This window comes from Bubalus bubalis, chromosome 12, assembly GCF_019923935.1.
Source record: "Bubalus bubalis isolate 160015118507 breed Murrah chromosome 12, NDDB_SH_1, whole genome shotgun sequence".
Taxonomy (NCBI): Eukaryota; Metazoa; Chordata; class Mammalia; order Artiodactyla; family Bovidae; genus Bubalus; species Bubalus bubalis.
The window spans coordinates 15,367,852-15,391,954 of NC_059168.1; the positions used below are offsets into that span (position 1 = coordinate 15,367,852).

The 24,103-nt window shown below is 40.8% G+C and overlaps 1 protein-coding gene and 1 long non-coding RNA gene across 10 annotated transcripts in view; both read left to right on the forward strand.

Moving 5' to 3' along the window:
* LTBP1 (latent transforming growth factor beta binding protein 1) overlaps positions 1–24,103 on the forward strand; it is a 458,940-nt gene that overhangs the window by 56,832 nt on the left and 378,005 nt on the right. The window contains exon 1 of one of the 9 annotated variants that reach the window (XM_044925807.2): positions 16,728–16,969. The exons of the other annotated variants lie outside the window; for them this stretch is intronic. Within the exon in view, the coding sequence (XP_044781742.2) occupies positions 16,956–16,969 (14 nt within the window). The 5' untranslated portion in view covers positions 16,728–16,955. Of the gene's footprint in view, positions 1–16,727; positions 16,970–24,103 lie in introns of those variants that run through there. 9 annotated transcript variants of the gene reach the window in all.
* Positions 19,018–23,672, forward strand: LOC123328421. The gene is made up of 2 exons (XR_006543235.1): positions 19,018–19,312; positions 23,415–23,672. It is a non-coding gene; the product is annotated as an uncharacterized LOC123328421 (long non-coding RNA).

Here is a 24,103-nt window from a genome sequence, read left to right on the forward strand (position 1 = left end):
GGAACCTAAATAGCTTAAAAGAGGCTTAAGAAGCAGATTAACCAATCACAATATTTAGATTATGTCTCTCTTGATGCAAACAAGCTGCAAATGAAAGAAAAAGATAATGATGATGACTTACAGGACAATAATGAAAATGCTGACATTGACCGGAAATTTGATGCTATAAAAGCGTGATTGTTGATTTGGAGGGCTGGGATGATGACCTTGTCATTATTTAAGGAAGGGAAATAATACTATTTACAGATGAAATTATATGATTTCTGAGCTTTGATTGACCCAGTGGGTTGAGGTATAGAGGTAACAAGTCTTGAGGGGATAATTATTGAAGCTAGATGATAGGCACACAATTATTATGCAATCCTTTTTTAATGCATTTTTGAAATTTTCTATAATAAAAAGTAACTAAAATGAGAAAGATACAAGTAGGAAGACTTCTAGGATTTTTCTTCTGCCTCAGGAGATTAATCTGGTTATAGCACATAAAATGGATTAGAACTAGTGGTAATTGGTAATTGGAGGGTGACTCTGTAACAGATGAAGTAGCGCTGGTAATATAGAGGAAGGATGTGAGCTCAGGAACTACTTAAAACTTTTTTTTTTATTTGACTGCGCTAGATCTTAGTTGAGCTGTGTGGGATCTTCAGTCTTCACTGCGGCATGTAGGGTCTTTAGCTGTGGCGTGTGTGGTCTGGTTCCCCAACCAGGGACTGAACCCGGGCCCCCTGCACTGGTAGAGCAGAGTCTTAGCCACTGAACTGCCAGGGAAGTCCCAGGAGTTATCCTTAAAGACCTTTTGTGTTAGTGTTAGTCACTCAGTCGTGTCTGACTCTCTGCGACCCCATGGACTGTAACCCGCCAGGCTCCTCTGTCCATGGGATTCCCCAGGCGAGAGTACCGGAGCGGGTAGCCCTTTATTTCTTCAGGGGATCTTCCCGACCCAGGGATCAATCCCAGGTCTCCCAGTTGCAGGCGTTCTTTACTGTCTTTACCGTCTGAGCCACCAGGCCACCTAATCACTGGTGGGAGGCAAAGAAAATGAGAATCAGGTATTATCTAGGCTTGGGACTGTGGGAGAAAGGGAGGATGTGAAGTCTTTCTATTCTGCTGTTCTTAAAGATTTCTTGGTAATTTCATGAGTCTTCAAGATCTTTGATGGTTGATACTTGGTGAATGGATGACTTCTGACAGAGCTTTATAGGCTGAATAGCCTTGGAGAAGGAAATGGCAACCCACTCCAGTGTTCTTGCCTGGAGAATCCCAGGGACAGAGGAGCCTGGTGGGCTGCTGTCTATGGGGTTGCATACAGTCGGACATGACTGAAGTGACTTAGCAGCAGCAGCAGCCAAGATCATCCTCTGTACCCCATCAGGGACTAAAAGGAAGTGGGTATCAGTGGTGTATATACCTGGCCACCTGGTCAGGTATTGGTTTGGAAAGACCTTGGTCAGGGCATTCTGGCAGTGATCATTGCAATAGCTGGTAATTCCATTCATGCTTTTCATTGAAGTTGACTATTACGGTGTTCTTTTTTCCAGTTTTCCAGGCCACATCTTGGACCTTCCATGAGCTAGAGCAAAAACCAAATGATGCCTCATTTTCCTGTGTATAAGTTTTGGGAGTAATTTTTCTCATTCTTAAAACTTTTGAGTCTCTTTATAATCCTTCATTCCTTGGCAAGTCCATGTGAACACTTCAGGGTACTTTCATAATTGCACCCTGTAGATGTTCATATATAGCTATCCATTTGCTATACATAGCTTGAGTATGTACTGAGGAATTGTCCTTGTTAGGTCCCAGGCGCACCTACAATGTCTGTCTTTAGTCCTAGATGTGGAAGGGCCTCAGTGCTTGTGTGTTGTGGCCAGGAACTTCACAGAGGAGCAAAAATCAAACCTGTTCAGCTTTCCAGAGCTTTTTCATCACCTGTCAGTACCATTTTTCACACGTGTGTTGAAGTTTCCCACAAGAGTTTGCTTTCAGCCCTCAGTGCTGCTTGGTGAGGCTGTTTGTGGGAAATATCTGTCTTTTTCCTTGTTAATCATGATGGCTGTCATAGGCACCAACCTTGGACCTACGAGGTGGAGGTCGTTAGGGGCATTCTTCAGCTGCTGATATCTTCTGGTTATTTAGAGAACATAAGGACAAATGACCACTGCTTTGCCAAACGGGAAGCTGTTATCTGTACTGTGACAGGAGGAGGCGCTTGCACAGGACACGGAGTGCCCAGTTACCTCGCTTTGAGCTTGAGGAGGAAGTCTGGTTTTACTCAGGAGATGGATGTCAAATCTATCTGAAAAGCTCACATAAATCTAGTCTTCTTTTCTTCCCTGTTGATGGCTATTTTCATCATTTTATGTCCTGATGTTTCAAAGGATGGTGGTTAGTTTCCATGGAAGAATTAGATATGTCCTGTCTCAGACCAGGGCAGGGGGCTTGGGCTTACCTAATGGCATCGATGATCCATTTTCTGTCATCTTTTTTGCAGGGTTGGGTTCTTTTAAGACAGCCATAATTCAACTGTGTTCTCTGTTTATCAAGTGAGCTTATACTGCTGCTGCTGCTACTGCTGCTAAGTCACTTCAGTTGTGTCCGACTCTGTGCGACCTCATAGACGGCAGCCCAACAGGCTCCCCCGTCCCTGGGATTCTCCAGGCAAGAACACTGGAGTGGGTTGCCATTTCCTTCTCCAATGCATGAAAGTGAAAAGTGAAAGTGAAGTCGCTCAGTCGTGTCCGACTCTTCGCGACCCCATGGACTGCAGCCCATCAGGCCCCTCCGTCCATGGGATTTTTCCAAGCAAGAGTCCTGGAGTGGGTTACCATCGCCTTCTCTGAGCTTATACTACACCAGTTATTTGGTAAATATAGGGAAAGCCCTTTAAAGTCCACCTCAAGATGATGGGTTCCACTTTCAAAGGTCTAAAGAAATAATACTTCACACATACAGACGGCTAATAAACACATAAAAAGATGATCAGTATCGCTCATTATTACAGAAATGCAGATCAAAACCACAGTGAAGTATTATCTCATACCAGTCAGAGTAGCCATCATCAAAAAGTCTACAAACAATAAATGCTGGAAGGGGTGTGGAGCAAAAGGAACCCTTTTACAGTGTTGGTGGGAATGCAGACTGATACAACCACTATGGAGAACAGTGTGGAGATTCCTTAAAAAAAAAAAAAAAAGGACTAAAACTATGACCCAGCCTATCCCACTGCTGAGTTTATACCCTGAGGAAACCAAAATTGAAAAAGACGCATGTACCCCAGTGTTCATCGCAGCACTGTTTACAATAGCTCAGACATGGAAGCAACCTAGATGTCCATCAGCAGATGAATAGATAAGGAAATTATGGTACATATACACAATGGAGTATCATTCAGCTATAAAAAGGAATACATTTGAGTCAGTTCTAATGAGGTGGATGAACCTAGAGCCTATTATACTGTGTGAAGTAAATCTGAAAGAGAAAGACAAATATCGTATATCAATACATATACATGGAATCTAGAAAGATGATGCCAATGATCCCATGTGTAGGGCAGCGAAGGAGACACAGGTGCAAAGAACAGACTTTGAGATTCAGTGGGAGAAGGAGAGATTTGAGAGGATAGCATGGAAACATATACATTACCATATGTGAGACAGAAAACCAGTGCAAATTTGATGTATGACTCGGGGCACCCAAAGCCGGTGCTCTGTGATAACCTGGAGGAATAGGGTCGGGAGGGAGGTGGGAGGGGGTTCAGGATGGAGGGGACACATGTATACCTGTGGCCGATTCATACTGATATGCGGCAAAAACCATGGCAATATAGTAAAGTAATTATCCTCCAATTAAAATAAATAAAAATTTTTTAAAGGCACTTGGGAAAAGAAAGAAAAGAAATGATACTTTACATTTACCACCTGTAGGTTGATAGGAAGTAGTGTTGAGTGATGCCTGTGCCATGGAGAAGAGGGGTACACTGTCCTTTATCTCTGTCCTGTTCTTAGCTTTCTGTTGTTTGAGTCATTAAAAAAAACAAACAAACTACTATATACTATGATATCTACAAGGATGGGAGACTTTGTGGAATGCTCCTTGAAATATTCTGCTCTTCTAATTAATAGCAGCAACAGCAACGAAATATAAGGTCATTCCCTTTATTTGGACTTTCTCATACTACCCCTAAAAGAAAACAGAAAACTCATTATAAAGCTACATTAATAGGTGAAACTTTAGGGAGAAGTTCCAAGCTTTTTGTAGCACTTAGTAGTTGAGATGGGAACCTGGTCTGAATTTATTAAAGAAGCCAAGGAGATGGTCAGTAATAGAATAGGTAGTTTCCTCAAATGATCTTGAAGACTTTGGGGGGGCCCTTGCTTACTGCTTTTCCCCCAACTCTGCTGACCCTCCCCTTTGTACAGTCATCTGTGTATCTACATAGGTACATAGAAAGGCTACAATGAACATTTAATACATTTTTGTTGAGTTTTTCTTGCAGAAAAAAAAAATTAATAATGTCTAAGTCCCTGTCCTAGGATGGTTGCCTAAATACAGATATTGCAGGAATGATCTTATTCTCTTGGATACTCTGCCTTCTTTGTTATATTTGCCCATGAAGTCTACAAGATGAAGGTTTTGAGCTTTATTTTATGATGTTGAAAAAAAGATGAAATGGTAGAAAGTTGAAGAAGAGGAACTTAGTCTGGTGATTTTAGGCATTCATGACACTTTAGGGATGTGATGGGAACTAAGATGATGAGCCAGGGACTTTCATCATTTTATGTGTGTGCTTCTAATTTTTTTAGTTTTTATTTTTTAAACATTTTTTTGGACGTGGGCCATTTTTTAAAGTCTTTATTGAATTTGTTACAATATTCCGTCTGTTTTTATATTTTGGTTTTTTGGCCACAAGGCATGTGGGATCTTAGCTCCCCAAGCAGAGACTGAACCCATACCCGCTCACTGGAAGGTGAAGTCTTAACCACTGAATCACCAGGGAAGTCCTGTCTATGTGTGTGTGTTTTTAACTTTTTGAAAAAGTAGAAGTTAAATTGAAGTTATATACAGAAGAGTACCAGATCAAAAGTGCACATGCTTGCTGATTATCCCATACTCAATGGAAGTACATCCACATCAGAGTAGAATGTTGCCAGCACCACAAATACCCTCTTTTTCCAGATCTGCCCTCTTCCTTCTCCCTAAAAGGAGCCATTATCTTGACTTCTCATACCAGAGACTGGTTCTGTCTGTTTTAACTCTATGTAAATGAATGTATGCAGGTCAGGAAGCAACAGTTAAAACTGGACATGGAACAATGGACTGGTTCCAAACTGGAAAAGGAGTACGTCAGGATGTATATTGTCATCCTGCTTATTTAACTTATATGCAGAGTACATCATGTGAAATGCCAGGCTGGATGAAGCACAAGCTGGAATTAAGATTTCTGGGAGAAATGTCAATAACCTCAGATATGCAGATGACACCACCCTTATGGCAGAAAGCTAAGAGGAACTAAAGAGCCTCTTGATGAAGGTGGAAGAGGAGAGTGAAAAAGATGGTTTAAAACTCAACATTCAGAAAACTAAGATCATGGCATCCAGTCGCACCACTTCATGGCAAATAGATGGGGAAACAATGGAAACAGTGACAGATTTTATTTTCTTGGACTTCAAAATCTCTGTAGGTGGTGACTGCAGTCATGAAATTAACAGATGCTTGCTCCTTGGAAGAAAAGCTATGACCAACCTAGACAGCATATTAAAAAGCGGAGACATTGATTTGCCAACAAAAGTCTGTCTTGTCAAAGCTGTGGTTTTTCCTGTATGGATGTGAGAGTTGGACTATAAAGAAAGCTGAGTGCCAAAGAATTGATGCTTTTGAACTGTGGTGTTGGAGAAGACTCTTGAGAGTCCCTTGGACTGCAAGGAGTCCAACCAGTCCATCCTAAAGGAGATCAGTCCTGGGTGTTCATTGGAAGGGACTGATGTTGAAGCTGAAACTCCAATACTTTGGCCACCTCAGGTGAAGAGCTGACTTATTAGAAAAGACTCTGATGCTGGGAAAGATTGAAGGCAGGAGGAGAAGGGGATGACAGAGATTGAGATGGTTGGATGGTGTTACCGACTCAATGGACTTGAGTTTGAGCAAGCTCTGGTAGATGGTGAAGGACAGGGAAGCCTGGCATGCTGCGGTCCATGGGGTCACAAAGAGTCAGACACGACTGAATGAACAACAACCACACCAATAATTGAATCTCAGTGTGTATCTTTTCACTCACTGTGATGTATGAGATTCATCTACATAATCGTGTGTGAGTGTAGTTCACACTTATATTCCAAAGATGATTCCATCATATAAATATACTGCTACTTATTATTTGTTCTGCACTTGATGGATGTTTGGAACTTCTCCAGTTTTTGGCTCTTATAAAGAATGCTGTGAACATATGCAAATTCCAAAAAAAGACCTTTGTGAACTAAGTCATCAGAAAAACAAGCCCAACTCGATGTAGCAATGTCAAGGAGAAGGAGGTCATGATCCATCATGTGAAGTTTGATCATGTTCGTTTCTGTTGGTCAGTGGTGTTTGGTTTTTTGAGAAAAATAGTCACATGAGGAAAGGGATGGGGTGAGAGGGTGTTTGAGGAACTGGAAGCAAAGAATGTTTTCCTCCTGAGCAGGGCTTGGCAGGAAGAGTAGACTGTGGAGTGGGGGTGGAGAGGCAGGGGGAGAATCAAGATAGTCACTTGGTTCCACACGCTGTCTGCACACTGCGGGGTCCCATGAGGAAGCCTTGGGCAAGAATGGTTTTGAGATAGAACCAGTGAATGCCTGGGTTTATGTTCTGGTTAAAGGTATATAAGAAATTTTGTGGAAACTCAAAAGTTTGCAATTGAAAAGGGCAAGTGCTGGGATAGTTTGCTCTCCAATTTAATTGCTGGAAATCAGGATGGTTTTTGGTGCAGTATAATAATAAGAGCTAATATTTATTGTTTGTCTATTCTGTGCTACGGAGAAGGCAATGGCACCCCACTCCAGTACTCTTGCCTGGAAAATCCCATGGACAGAGGAGCCTGGTAGGCTGCAGTCCATGGGGTCGCTAGGAGTCGGACACGACTGTGTAACTTTCAAGTAGACAACCTGAGCAACTTCACTTTCACTTTTCATTTTCATGCATTGGAGAAGGAAATGGCAAGCCACTCCAGTGTTCTTGCCTGGAGAATTCCAGGGACGGGGGAGCCTGGTGGGCTGCTGTCTGTGGGGTCGCACAGAGTCGGAGACGACTGAAGCGACTTAGTAGCAGCAGCATTCTGTGCTAGGTGGCTTTTAAAATTATTTTTTGAGCATTATCTCATTTAACCCTCCCAAAAGAATGTGAGATAGACATTATCATTATTATCCCCACTTCATATGATGGGGCAATTCAGATGCAGAAGGATGAAATAATTTGCCTAAATGCGTTCAGCTAGTAAGTGCAGAGTCAGTATTCAAATTTAGGCAGTCTGTGAAGTTGGCCTCTTTATTCTGCCTCTTCCTTTGATGGCATTCTTACTAGTTTCCTAGAAGGAAATGGCAACCCACTCTGGTATTCTTGCCTGGGAAGTCCCAGGACAGAGGAGCCTGGCAGGCCACAGTCCATGGGGTCGCAAGAGTTGGATTCAGCGACTCTCACCTCCATCTCTGCTGTAACAAATGACCACAAGTTTAGGGACTTCAGGTGGTGCAAATCTGTTCTCATAATTCTGAGGTCAGAAGTCTGGAATGGGTCTCACTGGACTAAAATCGCCATGCTGGCAGGTCTGCCCTTCCTTCCAAAGGCTCTAGGGGAGAATCTGTTTCCTTGCCCTTTCCAGCTTCTAGAGCTTGCCTGCATTCTGTGTCTCATGGCCCCTTCTCCATCATCAAAGCTGATAATCTTGGGCTGAGTCCATCTCACTGCTGCTCTCTGGTTCTTCCTTCTGCCTCCCTCTTCTACATTTAAGGACAATTGTAATGGCATTGGGCCCATCAGAATAGTCCAGGACAGTTTCTCCATCACAGGGTCAGCTGATTAGCCACCTTAATTTCATCTGCAACTTTAGTTCCCCTTTACCATGTAACCTGCTGCTGCTACTGCTAAGTCGCTTCAGTCATGTCCAACTCTGTGCGACCCTGTAGACGGCAGCCTACCAGGCTCCTCTGTCCTTGGGATTCTCCAGGCAAGAATGCTGGAGTGGGTTGCCATTTCCTTCTCCAATGCATGAAAGTGAAAAGTGAAATTGAAGTCGCTCAGTCGTGTCTGACTCTCCGCGACCCCATGGACTGCAGCCCACCAGGCTCCTCCGTCCATGGGAGTTTCCAGGCAAGAGTACTAGAGTGGGGTGCCATTGCCTCCTCCAACCATGTAACCTACCATAGAGGTTCTGGGAATTAGGATATGGACATCTACAGGGGGCTGTTATTCTGGCTGCCACAGACTTTTACCAGGGACCTGGTCTTGTTCTGGCAATCTTCTCTGCTACTCTCGAGTGAGCCATCATCAGAGGGATGGTAGTTAATCATCACAGTGTTCATTAGTGAAGAGCAGAGACAGCCCTCAGGACTCGTATAATGTTCGATGGAAACACTCCACATAGATTGAAAGCCTGAATGTGGCCCCCAGTGTTCTCGGAAATCTTGGGCCCAGCACACTCAGGCATTTGTGGTAGATGAAAGGGAGATGGGAATCAAGAGATCAAGAGCCTAGAGATGGCAGGGACCAGGAGGGGCTGGCTCCTCACGCTCTTAGCCTCCTGGAAGGAGGGGTTGAAAAGTCAGCACCACTGTTGACATATAATGGCCCCACCCACTAGACAAAGTGGCCTGTGGGCTCTGATTGCCACTTTCTTGGGGGGGGGGGGGGCAGGGAGGAAGGAGTGGGCAGACGGGGGGAGGTGGGGGGAGAGGGCTGGGAATACCTCTCTTTTCAACAATTAGACCAGGGCCCTTGAGCCCGAAAAAGTGTTTCCCCTGTGATTAGTCTTCTGCATTGAAATAAATTTGTGCACTGAAAGCTGAATTAATTACTTGTCAGAGCACTTGCTGCGAATGGACAATGGAACTGGGATTGAAACACACACGCATCCACTGATAAGAAGTTGGAACAAAATGCAGTTTGGCTCACATGTGGGACCCATGAGCTTCAGGCCTGGCCTGCGTGGTGGATGCCAAGCATGAGAATGATGCTCAGGGCCTGATTGTGGGTTGTGCAGATTAAAGATTCCTCTTTACATTTGGATATATTTGGCATTCCATAGATACTACGTGTGAATCCTTCCAAAGTGCCTCTGGGGTTGCTCTAAATCTTCTTTCCTTGTTTTTCTTGGCTTAAGTGTTTGTTTGTGTTTGAGAAAAGTGTAGACTAAATTATAAAGACTAAATTTTTGTTACAGTTCTCTGCCCTGGAGTTGCCTGGGATCAGGCTGAAGAACCTATAAGACGTGAGTCCTCTGTGAGGTGACAAGTACACCTCATATTATACAACATGTGTGTGAGTTGGAAATAAAAGTCTGAGTTAAATAACTTGTGTGGTAAATATGCCTCAGGTTAGTATATTTTCACTGAGGTTTTCAAAGTTGAGTATATTTTTTACCTATTTATCTGTAATCGTACTAGAGATGACCTAGCAGAAAGAGCTGATCCTAGGGTCCACAGAAAAGAAGTTTTAAGTAGAAAGAAAGTCTACTCAAACTCCATGGAGAAAAGAAAACCCTGGATTTACTATTCCAGAAAAAATGTCCCTCATTTTTTAGGACTGCAGTTTTTGGACAAGTTATGTTTATCAGGGATAGCAGGAGGAAGCCGAAGGACTGGGTGAAATTAAATCGTGGATTGGAGAATGTTCTTATACCCATCAGAGTCAGGGGGCTTTTCCACAGGTGGGTGGAAAGGCTCTGACTGTCCCCTGTATGCCAGGTTCTGGGGTCTTTCCGAAGTATGAGGTCTAGTTCAGAATAGAGGGATCTTTTCAAAACGTGAGTCTTGTCTTGTCTTGCTCTGCATAAAAGTCTCACTGGCTTCTCAGTGCTCTGTGGGTAAAGATTAGTTCTTTAGTGGATGGGGCTTCCCAGGTGGCTCGGTGGTAAAGAATCTGCCTTCCAATACCTGCCAATACAGGAGACGCGGGGTTCAGTCCCTGGTTTGGGAAGATCCCTTGGAGGAGGAAATGGCAACCTACTCCATTTTTCTTTCCTCAAAAACCCCATGGATATAGGAGCCTGGTGGGCTACAAGTCCATGTGGTCTCAAAAGAATCGGCCATGACTAAGTGACCAAACACACAACACACCTAGGGGTTGGGACTCCATGGTCTCACCTTTCCCAACCTGTCGCTGTGTTACAGGCAGCTCCCAGATTGTGCCCAGCTTCTTCCTGACACATTTTCTCTGTCTGCAGCCATATGTGCACATACATGTTCTTTCTTGTTAACACCTGCTCATCCCACTGATCTGTTTTCCCAGGGAAAGAATTCCCCGATACCTCCCTTACTCCCTGAAAGATGCTTTCCTAGCACCATCTCCTCCCTTCGTAGCATTCATTTCTGTTTGTGTGATTTACTCTACCAGGCACAGTGCTTACTTGGCAAACACATAAATGTAGGTGGTATTACAACTGCTCTGAATCGAAAAGTCTGATTACACACGAATGCAGACATTAACCCATCTTCTAAGCTGCCTCAGTTTCCTCAAAATAATTAGAAGAGATAAGTTCAATATGTCACTGATCAGAGTAGGCAGAAGTTCACTGAATCATCCCACTTACTGAATCATTCCAGGACAGCAGTTCAGTCCTGGCGTCCTGGTCTTCTGGGCTACCCCTAGGTGATGATGGGACCCCATCCTAACATCTCTGCATGTTATAGGAACTAGCATTGATCAGATTCCACTTAGTTATCTGGATGTTATCTTTTTGACATTGCAATGCCAAGTCTTCTTGCTCCTTACACTTCCTAGAGTGCCTGTAATAGACGTAAGGCACGTTAATAAACAAGAAAGAGACGGCAGAGCCCAGGCAGCCAGTCTCTTGGGGAGATTACTGAAACTGACACTATAAATCAATCCAGTTTATGAACTCAAAGTACTCATGAGCACTTAATTAAATATAAATTGATTTGAACCTGACTCAAGATTGGCTCAACTCTCGTAGAAAGCAAACAAGGACATTTAGGCAGACTTCTATTTTTTTTTTTTTTCCAGGGTTCATATGGTTCCAGAGTGATGTTATTCATGGAGTTAGCTCTTAGTAAAACACAGGAGAAATATTTTATCGGTATCTTTGAATAGGATTATTCAACCTTGGGATGAATAATTCAACCTGTCCCTTTTGAAAGTTATTTGAGCATAACAGAAAATAGAACAAGAGTGTATTAGGTACAGATTTTTTTTTCATCATCCACATTTTTCAACCTGCACAGACTTACTGCTTAAGGGGGCAAGAACCTTACCCAGAGTCACGCAGGAAGGTGGCAGTGACCTGTGACTTGCACCTGCCCTCGTTTATACACCATGGTCTGACTTGTGTGTGTGTTCTAAGTCACTTCAGTTGTGTCCAACTCTTTGTGACCCTGCGGACTGTAGCCCTCGAGGCTCCTCTGTCTGTGGGATTCTCCAGGCAGGAATACTGGAGTGGGTTGCCATTTGCTACTCCAGGGGATCTTCCTGACCCAGGGATCGAACTTGTGTCTCTTACATCTCCTGCCTTGGCAGGTGGGTTCTTGACCACTAGCAGCCACTTGGGAAGCCCATGACTCTTTTTTACCAAAATAATAAAAAACAATATGCACAGTAATTTTGAAGCCTGAATATAAATAGAAAGGATGGAAGAGTGGAAAATTTTAGCTGTTGCATGAAATCTCAAGCAAGCTACTCTTATTGGACAAAAAGTTATTTTCAAAACAATCAAGATTCATTTAATCAAAGTGTATTGTCTCAGGGAGAAAATGTGATAGTTCAATATAGTAAGTTACCAATGTAGAAGCTGTTCCTAAATTTAAAAAAATTAGCTAGCCTGTTACAGGTACAGAGGTTATTTTTTAAAAAATTCTCATGTTAGGGCTTTCTTGACATGGGTATCACTGTTATTGTTTTAAAGCATTGCCTCTTTTTCTTTTTGCCTGATGTTGGTGTTTTGCCAAGTGCTGGTATTTGGAGATTTGATGGACAGAATCTAACGTGAGACATCATTCTTTCTTAATTTGTTCAAAGCCTCTTTATGCACCAGCTAATCCTTCCTAATTATATTTCTAGGAAGGATGTTCTTAACTCAAACAGGAAGATGACATGGGCATTTTGAGGAGATTAGGATGCACTTTACTCAGAGAAAAGAAATTTGAAAGGAGGCATTCTCTCTTTCCCATTTCTCATTCCCTGGGCACAAATGACCATTTTCCTTCTCGGTCTTTTGTGGAACTTTTTTCCTCTCTCTTTATGTTTCTCTTCCATTCCTGTGGCTCCCCTTTATCTCCTGGTTTAAGTAAGCTTTTTGAAGGAATAAAAAAAAAAGTCTAAGAAACTAATTTCCATGGATGAGGCAAGCATTTCACAACTTAATTGGCTTAATGTCTTGAAAGGCGAGCTGGGAATCTAAATAATTGTAAAATTTAATGTGCGTATATTAGAAATATTTTATGCCAGGTTGAAGCACTTTGCAATCTCCTTGATTAATTTCTTGCTGCCATATTCTTTTGTCTTAATGTGATTTTTATGTGGAAGTGATATGATGTATATTTGTGATATGTATATTTGTTTCAGATCCTTAATGCTTTGAACAGAGTGTCGTCATTGTCAAATAAGACCGATAAGTAAATTATAGTCTGTAAACTCTTAGTGGTTTTGAATATTCCTATGAAGTAAATTATCATATGCTCACAGAATAATTTCAATTTTTCTTCTTAGTTTTTTTAAACTGAGCTAGAACATTTCCCACATTTATTAGCCCTCTGTATTTTTATGTGAATAATCTATTTACATCCTTTGCCACATTTAAATTACATGTAATTTATACTGCATGTTCCTATAATTATATATTTTTTAATTTATAAGAGCTCTTTTCATATTAACAATCCCTTTGTTAAACATTTCAAGAACTCTCAAAGAGGGGCGGAAAGAATGCAAAGAATGTTATTAGTATTTATTGAATCTTTTTATGCCCCAATTTGGAATAAGTTTCTTACATTGGATTTTTGAAAATTCCCACTTGCACATGAGGACAAGAATATAGTCTGTGACTCATTGGGTAATTTATTTCAGAATTCTAATGTCCGATGAGAGGCTTGTCAATCGACAGAGACAGACATCTTTTGGTTCTCGTGAACCATCTATAACTTACCAAGCCTAAATAGTTCTCGAGCATTTTGAACTGGTTGCCTTAAGCCAGGCTCATCTTCCTTAATGAAGTTGGAAGCTCTATTCTCACCTCCACAATCCAGAACTTTAATTAACTATAGTTGATTCATTCAGTCTGTAGACAAAGATTTATTGGTTGCTGACCATGTGCTCAGAGAAGGCAATGGCACCCCACTCCAGTACTCTTGCCTGGAAAATCCCATGGATGGAGGAGCCTGGTGGGCTGCAGTCCATGGGGCCGCTAAGAGTCTGACATGACTGACCGACTTCACTTTCACTTTTCACTTTCATGCATTGGAGAAGGAAATGGCAAACCACTCCAGTGTTCTTGCCTGGAGAATCCCAGGGACGGGGGAGCCTGGTGGGCTGCCGTCTATGGGGTCGCACAGAGTCGGACACGACTGAAGTGACTTAGCAGCAGCAGCAGCAGACCATGTGCTAGGTACTGTTCTAGGCACTCCAGTTGGAGGTATCAGGCTAAAATGCTGAACAAATGTTAATAATATAGTTAAATAGTTACCCAGTTGACTGCTGCTGCTGCTGCTGCGTCGCTTCAGTTGTGTCTGACTCTGTGCGACCCCAGAGACGGTGGCCCACCAGGCTCCCCCATCCCTGGGATTCTCCAGGCAAGAACACTGGAGTGGGTTGCCATTTCCTTCTCCAATACCCAGTTAACTAGTAAAGTATAAATTCAAATGAAGCATGAAGAGGTGGGCTATCGATGAGGACTGAAGTAAAGGAAAGCATACTAGAATCTGAGAGACTTAGAATAATAAAGGAGAAGCTGGCTTTTAAGTAAAGGAAAATAACAAGATGGAAGATATGGTGGGAATAAGTCTCCTATTTCCCAAGGAGAGGTAGAAGATTAATCTCATCAGGTGACTGAAGAATAGCAGGCAGATTCTTGACCAACTGAGCTATCCGGGAAGCCCAGGAAATAGGATGGGATGGGCAGATCCAGATTATAGAAAGCCCTGAAAACTGGGGAGAGGATCTTTTTGTGTTGAGAAATAAGAGATATTAGTCACTAGAGGAATATAAGACCTACCTGTGGGATGTCAGATCAGGTGCAGTGCTGTGACCGTGGGAGGGGAGGCCTGTGGTTGATGGGCAGATGGTAGAAAACAGTGCCTGAAGAAGCTGAGTCTACCTACTCCTTATAGTAACTTCTTGAGAGCAAACTTGATTTTCTTTAAAACAGAAGGGATACAGACCAGAAGTCAAGAAAATAGTTCCTTTGGATCCACGCTAAGGAATTACATGTATGTTTCTCTCTTTCTCTCTCTCTAGATGTGTTAAATCAAGTGATATATAAAATAAAAAAAAAAATAAATCAAGTGATATACAGTTGTATCCACGTGAGGAATGGGAAAATGTGGGGCTGTCTTTGAAAAGTTCCTTCTTACTCCACTCTATCCCTGTATTCAAATTCATTCATCTGTAATCAGAACCAGATTTTATTTCCTTCTATGTTGATCATGCTGACATTTCAGAACATATTTGGTGACATTGCATCAGTCTCTGTACAGAAATTGAGGTCCCTTTTTACTTTTTCAAGTGTTCATCAGACTCCAGTTCTTTTCCTTTACCTTTGTTGGCTCAACAGTTTTTGCCATTCATGTGACCTCTGCCTCTTCCAGCATAAATCTCTGTGCATCTTCTCTGTGGTTTTCATGCTATGCTAGGAATGATCAATTCAGCTATATGCCTCTTCTGCTAGGATTGAAATTCCACATCTTCCATGATGTCTTTATGATGAGCTGGAAAGAAGTCTGATACATATGCAAGTATATGCACACACACGTGTGCACACACAAAGGTCTGTATAACAACCTACATGATGATAGGCTTTAAATATCTTTCTAGTTGGATCACATTATCTAGTTTCTAGTTGGATTGTATTATCATTAGTTATTATTTAAACAGATGTAGTAAAGAAGGGCTTCCCAGGTGGTGCTAGTGGTAAAGAACCTGCTTGCCAGTGCAGGAGACATAAAAGACGTGGGTTTGATCCCTGGGTCGGGAAGATCCCCCAGAGAAGGAAATGGCAACACACTCCAATATTTTTGCCTGGGAAATCCCATGGACAGGAACCTGTGGAGCTATATAGTCCATGGTGTCCCAAAGAGTTGGACATGACTTAGAGACTAAACAACAACTATAAAAAACTGAAGTCTGAAACAATTGTGTTATTTCTTATTCTACAGTGTTAATAAATAATGCAGTTTTGTTTGACTTCACTTGTATATGTTGTTTAGCTGTTGAGGCCTAGGGTTGCTAGGAAAGGTTTTATGATTTGCTTTGTAATCAGTCCAGCAACATGCTACTTGAAAGTGGTGTTTTCTTTCACAGAATCAGAAATACCTTCCAAACCCACTGCTTCTTTCAAAAAAACTTACGTATATCATCATTAGGGTTCAAATCAACTTAGGATGATCTTTTACCAAGTAAAGATTTGATCAACCCATTAGGAATTCTTTAGCAAGAAACCAAAGGGAAGGATTTGTGACTTTGAATCACAAATATTTATTGAGTACTTACTATGTGCCAGGTACTATGGTAGTAGCTAAACAATTCTTTAATTTCAGTGAATACTCTATATCTGTTATGTTTTTCTCCTCTCTTTCTAGTATTTCTAGAATGAGAAGTTAAATTTTTATTTGTTTTTAGTAGTTATATTTTTATAGGACAAAACATTTGTAATGCAATTCCCTCTACTGATATTAAATCAAATATTTGACCTGTTCCATCAAAGTCCAGTTCTGGTGTTAAAAGGCCTGAAATTGGTTAATTAGCTGATTAGCTTGCTGTAACATCATGCCAGACACCCTTCTTACTTGTAGCCAGTACTGAGGAAAGATCTAACTAACCCCTAACTAGCCTTTCAATCTCACCACTGCAGGTGTGGGCAATTAAATGAGAATGAGAAAGGAGATTTTTGCCTGATTAGAAGCTTTGAGCAATGATAGTGCATGAGTTAATAGCTTCTGTAGAGTTTTTGAAGGGTAAGCCAGCCGCAGAAAAGAAGGGGGGCATCTTATGTGTGGGAGATTTCCCAGGAAGAGCAGAATCTGAATGTTAACTGGCTTCAGCCGGACCAGCTTCCTTTTGTATGGAGACACTGCCTCTAGTGTTTAGAAAAAAACTGCACACTGGAAAATTGTGTAACATTATGGTGCCATCTATCTTGAAAATGAATTATGTTTTATTGACTGCTTTAAAGCAGTTTCCAGATAACTAAAAAACTAATTATTTTGCATATGGACAAGTTCCACAGGCAGAAGCCTTTAAAGTTATATTTCAGAGGGGCCTCAGGAGTTATCCATGTGGTGTGATGAAACTGCTTTTTGTAGAGCTCCCAGGAGCCCCCGCGCCTGCCTGGCTTTCTGGGCGCAAGGCGCGTATACGGAGGAGTCCTTGCACTCTTTCTTGGTCTGACTTATGATGAATTTTCAGGACATCTCTTTTTCTCTCAGACGGTGTTTACCCTCTAAATTCAAAGGTTCACTTTCTTCCTAAGAGTGCTTTGTATCCGTCTTTTCTTTTTTTTCTGTCTTTATGGGATGAGAGGCCTGGATAGACAAATCTATGGAGTTTGAAGGATGAGGCAAAATTGGTAGGTTTGTTGTCTTTGTTTAAGGGGGGGAAAAGGCTAAATGGTTTTACTTCTCAGATTTTCTTAGAATAAATTCAAATGAAAAAATATTGGGAGTATTTTAACCTGTGAAATGCTTGTTGACATTAATATAATGAAGATACTTAAGAATTTAAATGTTTAGCACTGACAAAGCCCGGGTGAAATCTTGGAGGTGAGGTTTTTCTTTTTGGTTAGTGGGGTTGCTACCTAAAACTTTATCATATAAGTGTATATACACTGCAGTTAAACTGTTAATGTTTGGTTTTTAAAGTCTGTGTGGATCAGAAAATGGATTTAGTATTCCATATTCTCTAGAATGATGACAGACCATGGAAGCCTGGGACAATGCTGGCATGTTTTCAAAGGAATTCTTCCCTGGTCTGGATACGATAATAAACACAAGTGCAGTTTGGTCGACTTATTATATACACAACATGTATGATAGTTTGGAAGTTGGTTTTTTTTTTTTGTTTCTTTTGTTTTAGGTGCACCGGTTATAGCTGATTTTTGTAGAGGGTTTGAAATAGCATTTGGTTAAAAACTGGGGCTGACATTCTTTAAAAAAAAAAAAGACTGGTATGAGTTAATGAATACAGAAAACGCAAATATCCATACCAATCAATTCATAAAAGAGTTCAAGTCAAAACATTTGAACGTAAGTTGAACTTTTATGATTTTGCCATTGGGCAGCAGGTGGCAAGCTTTGCTTTTCAATGGATTTGGGTTTTATTTTTACACCAAAGGATGCCAAAATTTGAAGAGGGTGGTTTGAATCCACTGGAATATGTCATTTCTTGGCAGTGTGACCTTGAACCACCTCCTTCGCTCATCGTGCATAATTGCCTTTCTTTGGATGTTAAAGACAGCTTTTGAGTCCCATGTTGCAGATGGATAAGAATTAATTTATATGAGTGATGCTTTATTCTCTCGTGATTTTTAACAACACATTGCTAGTGGAGAAAATGAATTAGAAACAAATGAGTTTCTTAGGGCAGTCCCTGTATGATTTACACATTTTGTTTGTACAGTTTTTTGTTTTACTTAATACTACATTTTACATAGATAACCTTTTGGGTTTTTTTTTTTTTTTTTTTTTGCTTTCACTTTAAAAAATCACTTCTTACCGGCTAGGTACCTTGATACCTAGGTGTGAAAAGTAATTAAACAGAACTGAACAGAGTTCCATGGAAGTGTTTTTGGAAAGTTGGAGAAAAATATATTTTGAAACCAGAATTGAAAACCCGTATCTTCCTTTAGGCTATACTGTGTGTTTAGTTAAGATTTGAATTTTAAGTCTGGAAAAAAGATTAAGCTTCAAGATGGGAGTGATGGTGAAGTGGGCACCAAATTATAGACTGTTTGTTTATACTTTCTATAAAAATATTTCTTCTTGGATCATTTTTTTCATTATGGAAAAATTGGGGAGAATAGAATGAAGAAGCATATGAATCACTATAAATATTTAATAGTCTATAAATATTCAACACCTGCTAGGTACTTAAATCGTTTTCTAGACCTTTTGTGAGAATTGAATTCATATGGGCTATATTGTATGTATGTAATTGTTCTTAACCTTTTTCCTACTCCAGCCCTGCATTTTTACATGTTACTAATCATATTTACAAAATATAGTTCCTTAGCAGAGTGTATAAAGGATAATGAAAAAGCAAAATGCTCATACCCACTGTCTAACTGGGTAAAACACTACCTTATCTTAGAGGCACTCCATGTGGCCCTTCTCATCCCCTTACCCTCTCCCTCCAACAAAGTAATTTGTATGAATCAGTCTCTGCTTCTCCTTATAGCTTTAGCTTGTATTTTGGTACTTCTGAACACTGTTACTTCAGTAGCAATTTTTTTTCACTTTTAAAAGAAGCATGTTGTTTGTCTTCTTCTGAGAGTAGCTTTTCTGCCCTTTGTAGCAGTGGCTGTCAAACTTGAGTCCATCAGATTCACCGGGAGGCCTTTAAAAACCATGGCTTGCTGGGCCCTTGCAGGGTGAGTAAGTCAGCAGATCTAGGGAGGAGAGTTTGCCAGGTTAACAGCCTTGCAGGTGACGCTGATGCCGTTGGCCTCGGGATAGCACTTTGAGAGCCCCTGATTACACTGATGCTTCGTAGTTGGGATTCATCTATTTTTCCTTCTTATATAATTCCATTATGTGAATATACCTCAGTTTTTATATCCATTCTCCTGGTGATGGGCATTTGGGTTGCTTCCAACAGTTGAGTTAAGAGCACTTTTGTATGAGTCTTCTGTCAAATATTAAGTTTTTATTGAATGAAGTAAGAAAACATCCAAGTATTCCACTTGTATTTAATGGTAAGTTTTGTTTCACAAAGATTTTTGTTTTAAAAATTTTTTTCACATACTCTGTTATATGAAATGACTTTTTTCTTTTTACAGATAAGCTCATCACAAGAGTTTAAAACCACTCGTATGGAGTACATTGATCAATGTCGTCTTTTATCAATTGTTATCTTGTTTAAGATATCCTCCCCTATCTCATTGCCCTCAGATTATTTTCTTTTCTAAAAGCTCTTCCATTCACATTTGTTTAGTGCACCTGGAATTGATTTTTTGAGTATGGTGTGATTTTATATATTCTCCATATTGGTAGCTTTCTGGCTTAGTGCTGTTTATTGACAAACTCCACTTCCGCCCCTACCCTTGAACTGTGATACTGTATTTTTCATATGCAGGTTTCTAAATATATGTAAGTCTGTTTCTGGATTTTCTATCCTGTTAATGATGGTTTCTATCCTGGAGTCAGTACCTTAAGAACTGTAATTGTATTAATACAGTAGATCTTGGTAGGCGATTCCTCTGTCTTTGTTCAACTCCAGTTCCATATAATTATAGAATCAACTTGTCACACCTTTAAAAAAAATCGGCCTGGAATTTTGATTATTGCATTGAATCAGTATATAATTTTGAGATGAATATGCATCTTTTTGATACTGACTCTTCTTGTCCATAAGTATGTCCCTCTATTTAGGTCTTTCATGTCTTAACACATTTTTATAACTGTCTTCATGAAGTTCTTGTGGATCTTTTGTGAGACCTATTGGCCTTATATTTCTGGTTGCTTTAGTAGTAGAATTGTCCCTAAAATTTCATTTTCAAACATGCTTTCATAAAAAAATGAGGTTGCCTGGTTTTTGTACACTGAAACTTCTCAACTCACTTATTAATTCTAGTATGTTGTCTAATTCTTTTGGGTTTTCTATGGAAAATTTTATTGTGGGGAGACATTATTCTTCTAACCTTCATATCTGTAAGTTTTGTGCCTTTCTGCATCGCCTGGGGTCCCCAGCTCATTGTGAGACAGGTTAATATTCGTGAGTTTGGTTCCTTATTTTGGAAGAGTTTTGTCTTTAATCGCTGAACGCCACATTTACTGTAGGTGTTTTGTAGTTAGCCTTTATCAAGTTGTCTTCCCTGGTGGCTCAGACGGTAAAGCGTCTGCCTACAATGCAGGAGACCCAGCTTCGATTCCTGGGTCGGGAAGATCCCCTGGAGAAGGAAATGGCAACCCTCTCCAGTACTCTTGCCTGGAAAATTCCATGGACGGAGGAGCCTGGTAGGCTACAGTCCAAAGGGTCGCAAAGAGTCAGACACAACTGAGCAACTTCACTTTCACTTTATCAAGTTAAAGGAGATCTCCTGTATTGCTTGAATGCCAAAAGTATCTTCTACATATATTGAATTGGATCATATGATTTGATCATATGGTTTCCTTTTATCTTTAATGTGGGGAGTTATATTAAAAGAATTGCTAATGTTGGAACAAACTTGCATTCATATAATAAACGTCACTTGGCCATGATGTCTTTTTTAATCTTTGAGTTTGCATCCGTATTCGTGACTGAGACTGGTGCTTTCTCACACTGTTTTGTTATGATTTTGGTATAAGGTGATGTTGGCATAATAGAATGAGATGTGGGGTGTTCCTTCTCTCCTTTCTTGAGAAAATTTTATATAAGATTGGATGTTTGGTAGGACTCATTTATAAAATTATCTAGGTATTTTCCATGTAGGATGATCTAATTTTTAATTGACATTTTGTATTATTTGTACTTGATTTTTTTCTTTTTGTTCTACTTTTTAGATTTAGTTTCTTTTCTGCTGTTCTTTCCTCCCGCATCACAAATGCTTTTGATGATATACTTCTTTGCTGTTTTTAGTGATTAGCCTAGATGTTTACCCCAAATAAACAATGTGTATTTAAATTAACAAAGGCAAAATGTATTCAGTATTTTTACCTCCAACCAAAATAGCATAAGGCTGTAGGATGCTTACATTTGGATCACTCCCTCCAGAGGTCTGGGCTATTATTTTTCAACATTTCAATGGAAAAAACTTTAATTCTATAAATTAAATATTGTGTAATTGCTTCGTATAATTAATGCTTATTTAGATCTTCCCACGTATTGACCCTTTTTCTTTTTGTTGTTCACCATTACTACTTATATTTTAGACAGTCTCTTTGGGATAATTTTTTCTTAAAGTGCCACTTCCAGAAAATCAGGTGGTGAGGGTCTTGATTTCATTGGATTTTTTTTTTTTTTCCTGGATGTGCAGTTGTAGTTTGACAACTAATGTTTTGGCAAGCATTTGAAAGACTTTGTCCCATAGTCTTCTGACTTCCCTTGTTAATTGTTGATAAATCAGCTGATCGTTGGCTTGGTTCCTGTTCCTTTATAGGTAATCTCTTTTCTTTTTGGATTTTAAAAATTTATCTTGCTTGGGATTTATTGGAATGGGAGGACTCATGTTCTTGCCTTTTGGAAGCTTCTTAGTCATTTTTTTTTCTTGGACTGTTGCCTCTTTCCAGTGCTCATTTTATGTAAGTGTGGTTAGACAACTGTTAAACGTTCTCTGAATTTCTCTTTCATATGCTCCTTGTCTCTCTGTGTTGCACACGGGGGTCATCTCTTCTAGTTTACTAATTCTCTATTGAGTTCTACCATACCTGCTGTCATTTTTGGGGTTACCCTTTGCAAATGTTACATATTTGTATATCTAAAAGTCCTGTTTGGATTTCTTTCACCTCTCCCTAGTCTTTAAGTCTTTTATCAATTAGTTGTAATTTCAGTGTCGTCATTATTTACACACGTTCAATAGACTGGAATCGTAAGCTGCAGAGTATAACAATATGCAGTTGTTACTGGACTGAGACTGCAGTCTGATTTTGGTTCTGATGGCCTCGTACATTGTGTGCTTTCAGACTGTGAGTAAATGTTCACCAGAATTTTGCTTCTAGAATTCCTTCAGATCCAGTGTTGAAGATACGTTCCTACAGAGGCCTTTGGTTTTGCTTTTAACCAGTTTCTGGGGGTACCTACAATCCCGGCCCACCTTTAAATTTGAGTTGCCATTGTTCTGGCCTCTCAGGTTTTTTTCTTTCTTCCTTTTTTCAGGTATTTTTTAATTTGGCTGCTGAAACTGCCTAAAGGCGGATTTATAATTAGAAATACTCACCCCAGATTATTTTTGTTACTGTAACTTCATGTTTACCCAGAGCCCAAGCTGACACAGGCACATATCTGCGTAGTCTGTCTGTCGGGTGGTTTTCTGGGGTCACCTACTGAAAGTGTTGCTGTTTGGTGTGACGTGGGACCTCTTACCTCGTCTGGCTCCTGGGTCTGTCCCTGTGCCCCACGCAGCATGTTACAACCTGTAATCTAGGCATCCAGAAATGGCAGATATCCCTTCAGGGCAAATACCCCTTGTGGTGCCAACTCATGTCCCTGGATTCATGCTCTCAGGTGTGTCTGGCTTCTCAGAATTTCCCTTAGTCCGCTGCCAGCTCACCAGTAGTTGGGTATTTTGTCCAGCAGTTTTACTTGTCCGATACTGGCAGATTTTCTGCAGACATCTAAGCCTCTATTCTGCCAGAAGTAGTGATCTGAGTTAATTTATTTTAAAGAGCTTTTGTTCTGAGAAATCAGAAACCTAATGTTTGGAGGATAAACCTGAAGTTCTCTGTGCTGCAAGCAGCTCATCTCAGTTGAATAATTATACTCTAGGTCTTTGGAGAGATTCGTACATTCTTGTCGTTCATGGCATGAGGAGTCTTATGGAAACCTCCCTCTTTCGTGTGTGGGTGGGGGACCTCATCCAGCCAAGCAGCTGATGAGCCTGAGGGACCTGCAGGCTCCTCTGGGGCCGCTTTCCCCGGGTCAGCCCCTTGGCACCCTGACAGGGACACCTGAGCGCTGGGCTGTGCCTCCATTTCCTGCCCTTTGTCTTTTTGTCTCCTGCCTAGTAGTTAAACCTTGTCTCCTGTTGCTTCTTTTTGCTCGATAGTTTCATTTGGGCGTTTTTAAGTACTCACAGACATGTACTTTTAGAGTCCTGATGAGTGTATTCAAAGATTAAATTGGCCTTTGTGTGTTATAATCCCACTCCTCTCTTTCAGGGTTTGACAAGAGAAAACTGAAGTGCTGTTGATTATTAAACAGGGAGGAGGAGGAAAGAGCTTGTAATTTTGGAGTAGGAAAAGGGCAGGCACATAGTTGTTGCTTCTATTCCAGTGGCATCTGACAGGAGAAAAAACATAACTACCCTTACGAGAGAGTGGAAGAAGCCCCATGGACATATATGTTACTGCCATTCCCTTCTCCAGACATACATTGCCACTTCTGAATTAGTAAAATCACTGCAGATGGTGATTGCAGCCATGAAATTAAAAGACGCTTACTCCTTGGAAGAAAAGTTATGACCAACCTAGATAGCATATTGAAAAGCAGAGACATTACTGTGCCAACAAAGGTCCGTCTAGTCAAGGCTATGGTTTTTCCAGTGGTCATGAATGGATGTGAGAGTTGGACTGTGAAGAAAGCTGAGTGCCGAAGAATTGATGCTTTTGGACTGTGGTGTTGGAGAAGACTCTTGAGAGTCCCTTGGACTGCAAGGAGATCCAACCAGTCCATTCTGAAGGAGATCAGCCCTGGGATTTCTTTGGAAGGAATGATGCTAAAGCTGAAACTCCAGTACTTTGGCCACCTCATATGAAGAGTTGACTCATTGGAAAAGACTCTGATGCTGGGAGGGATTGGAGGCAGGAGGAGAAGGGGACGACAGAGGATGAGATGGCTGGATGGCATC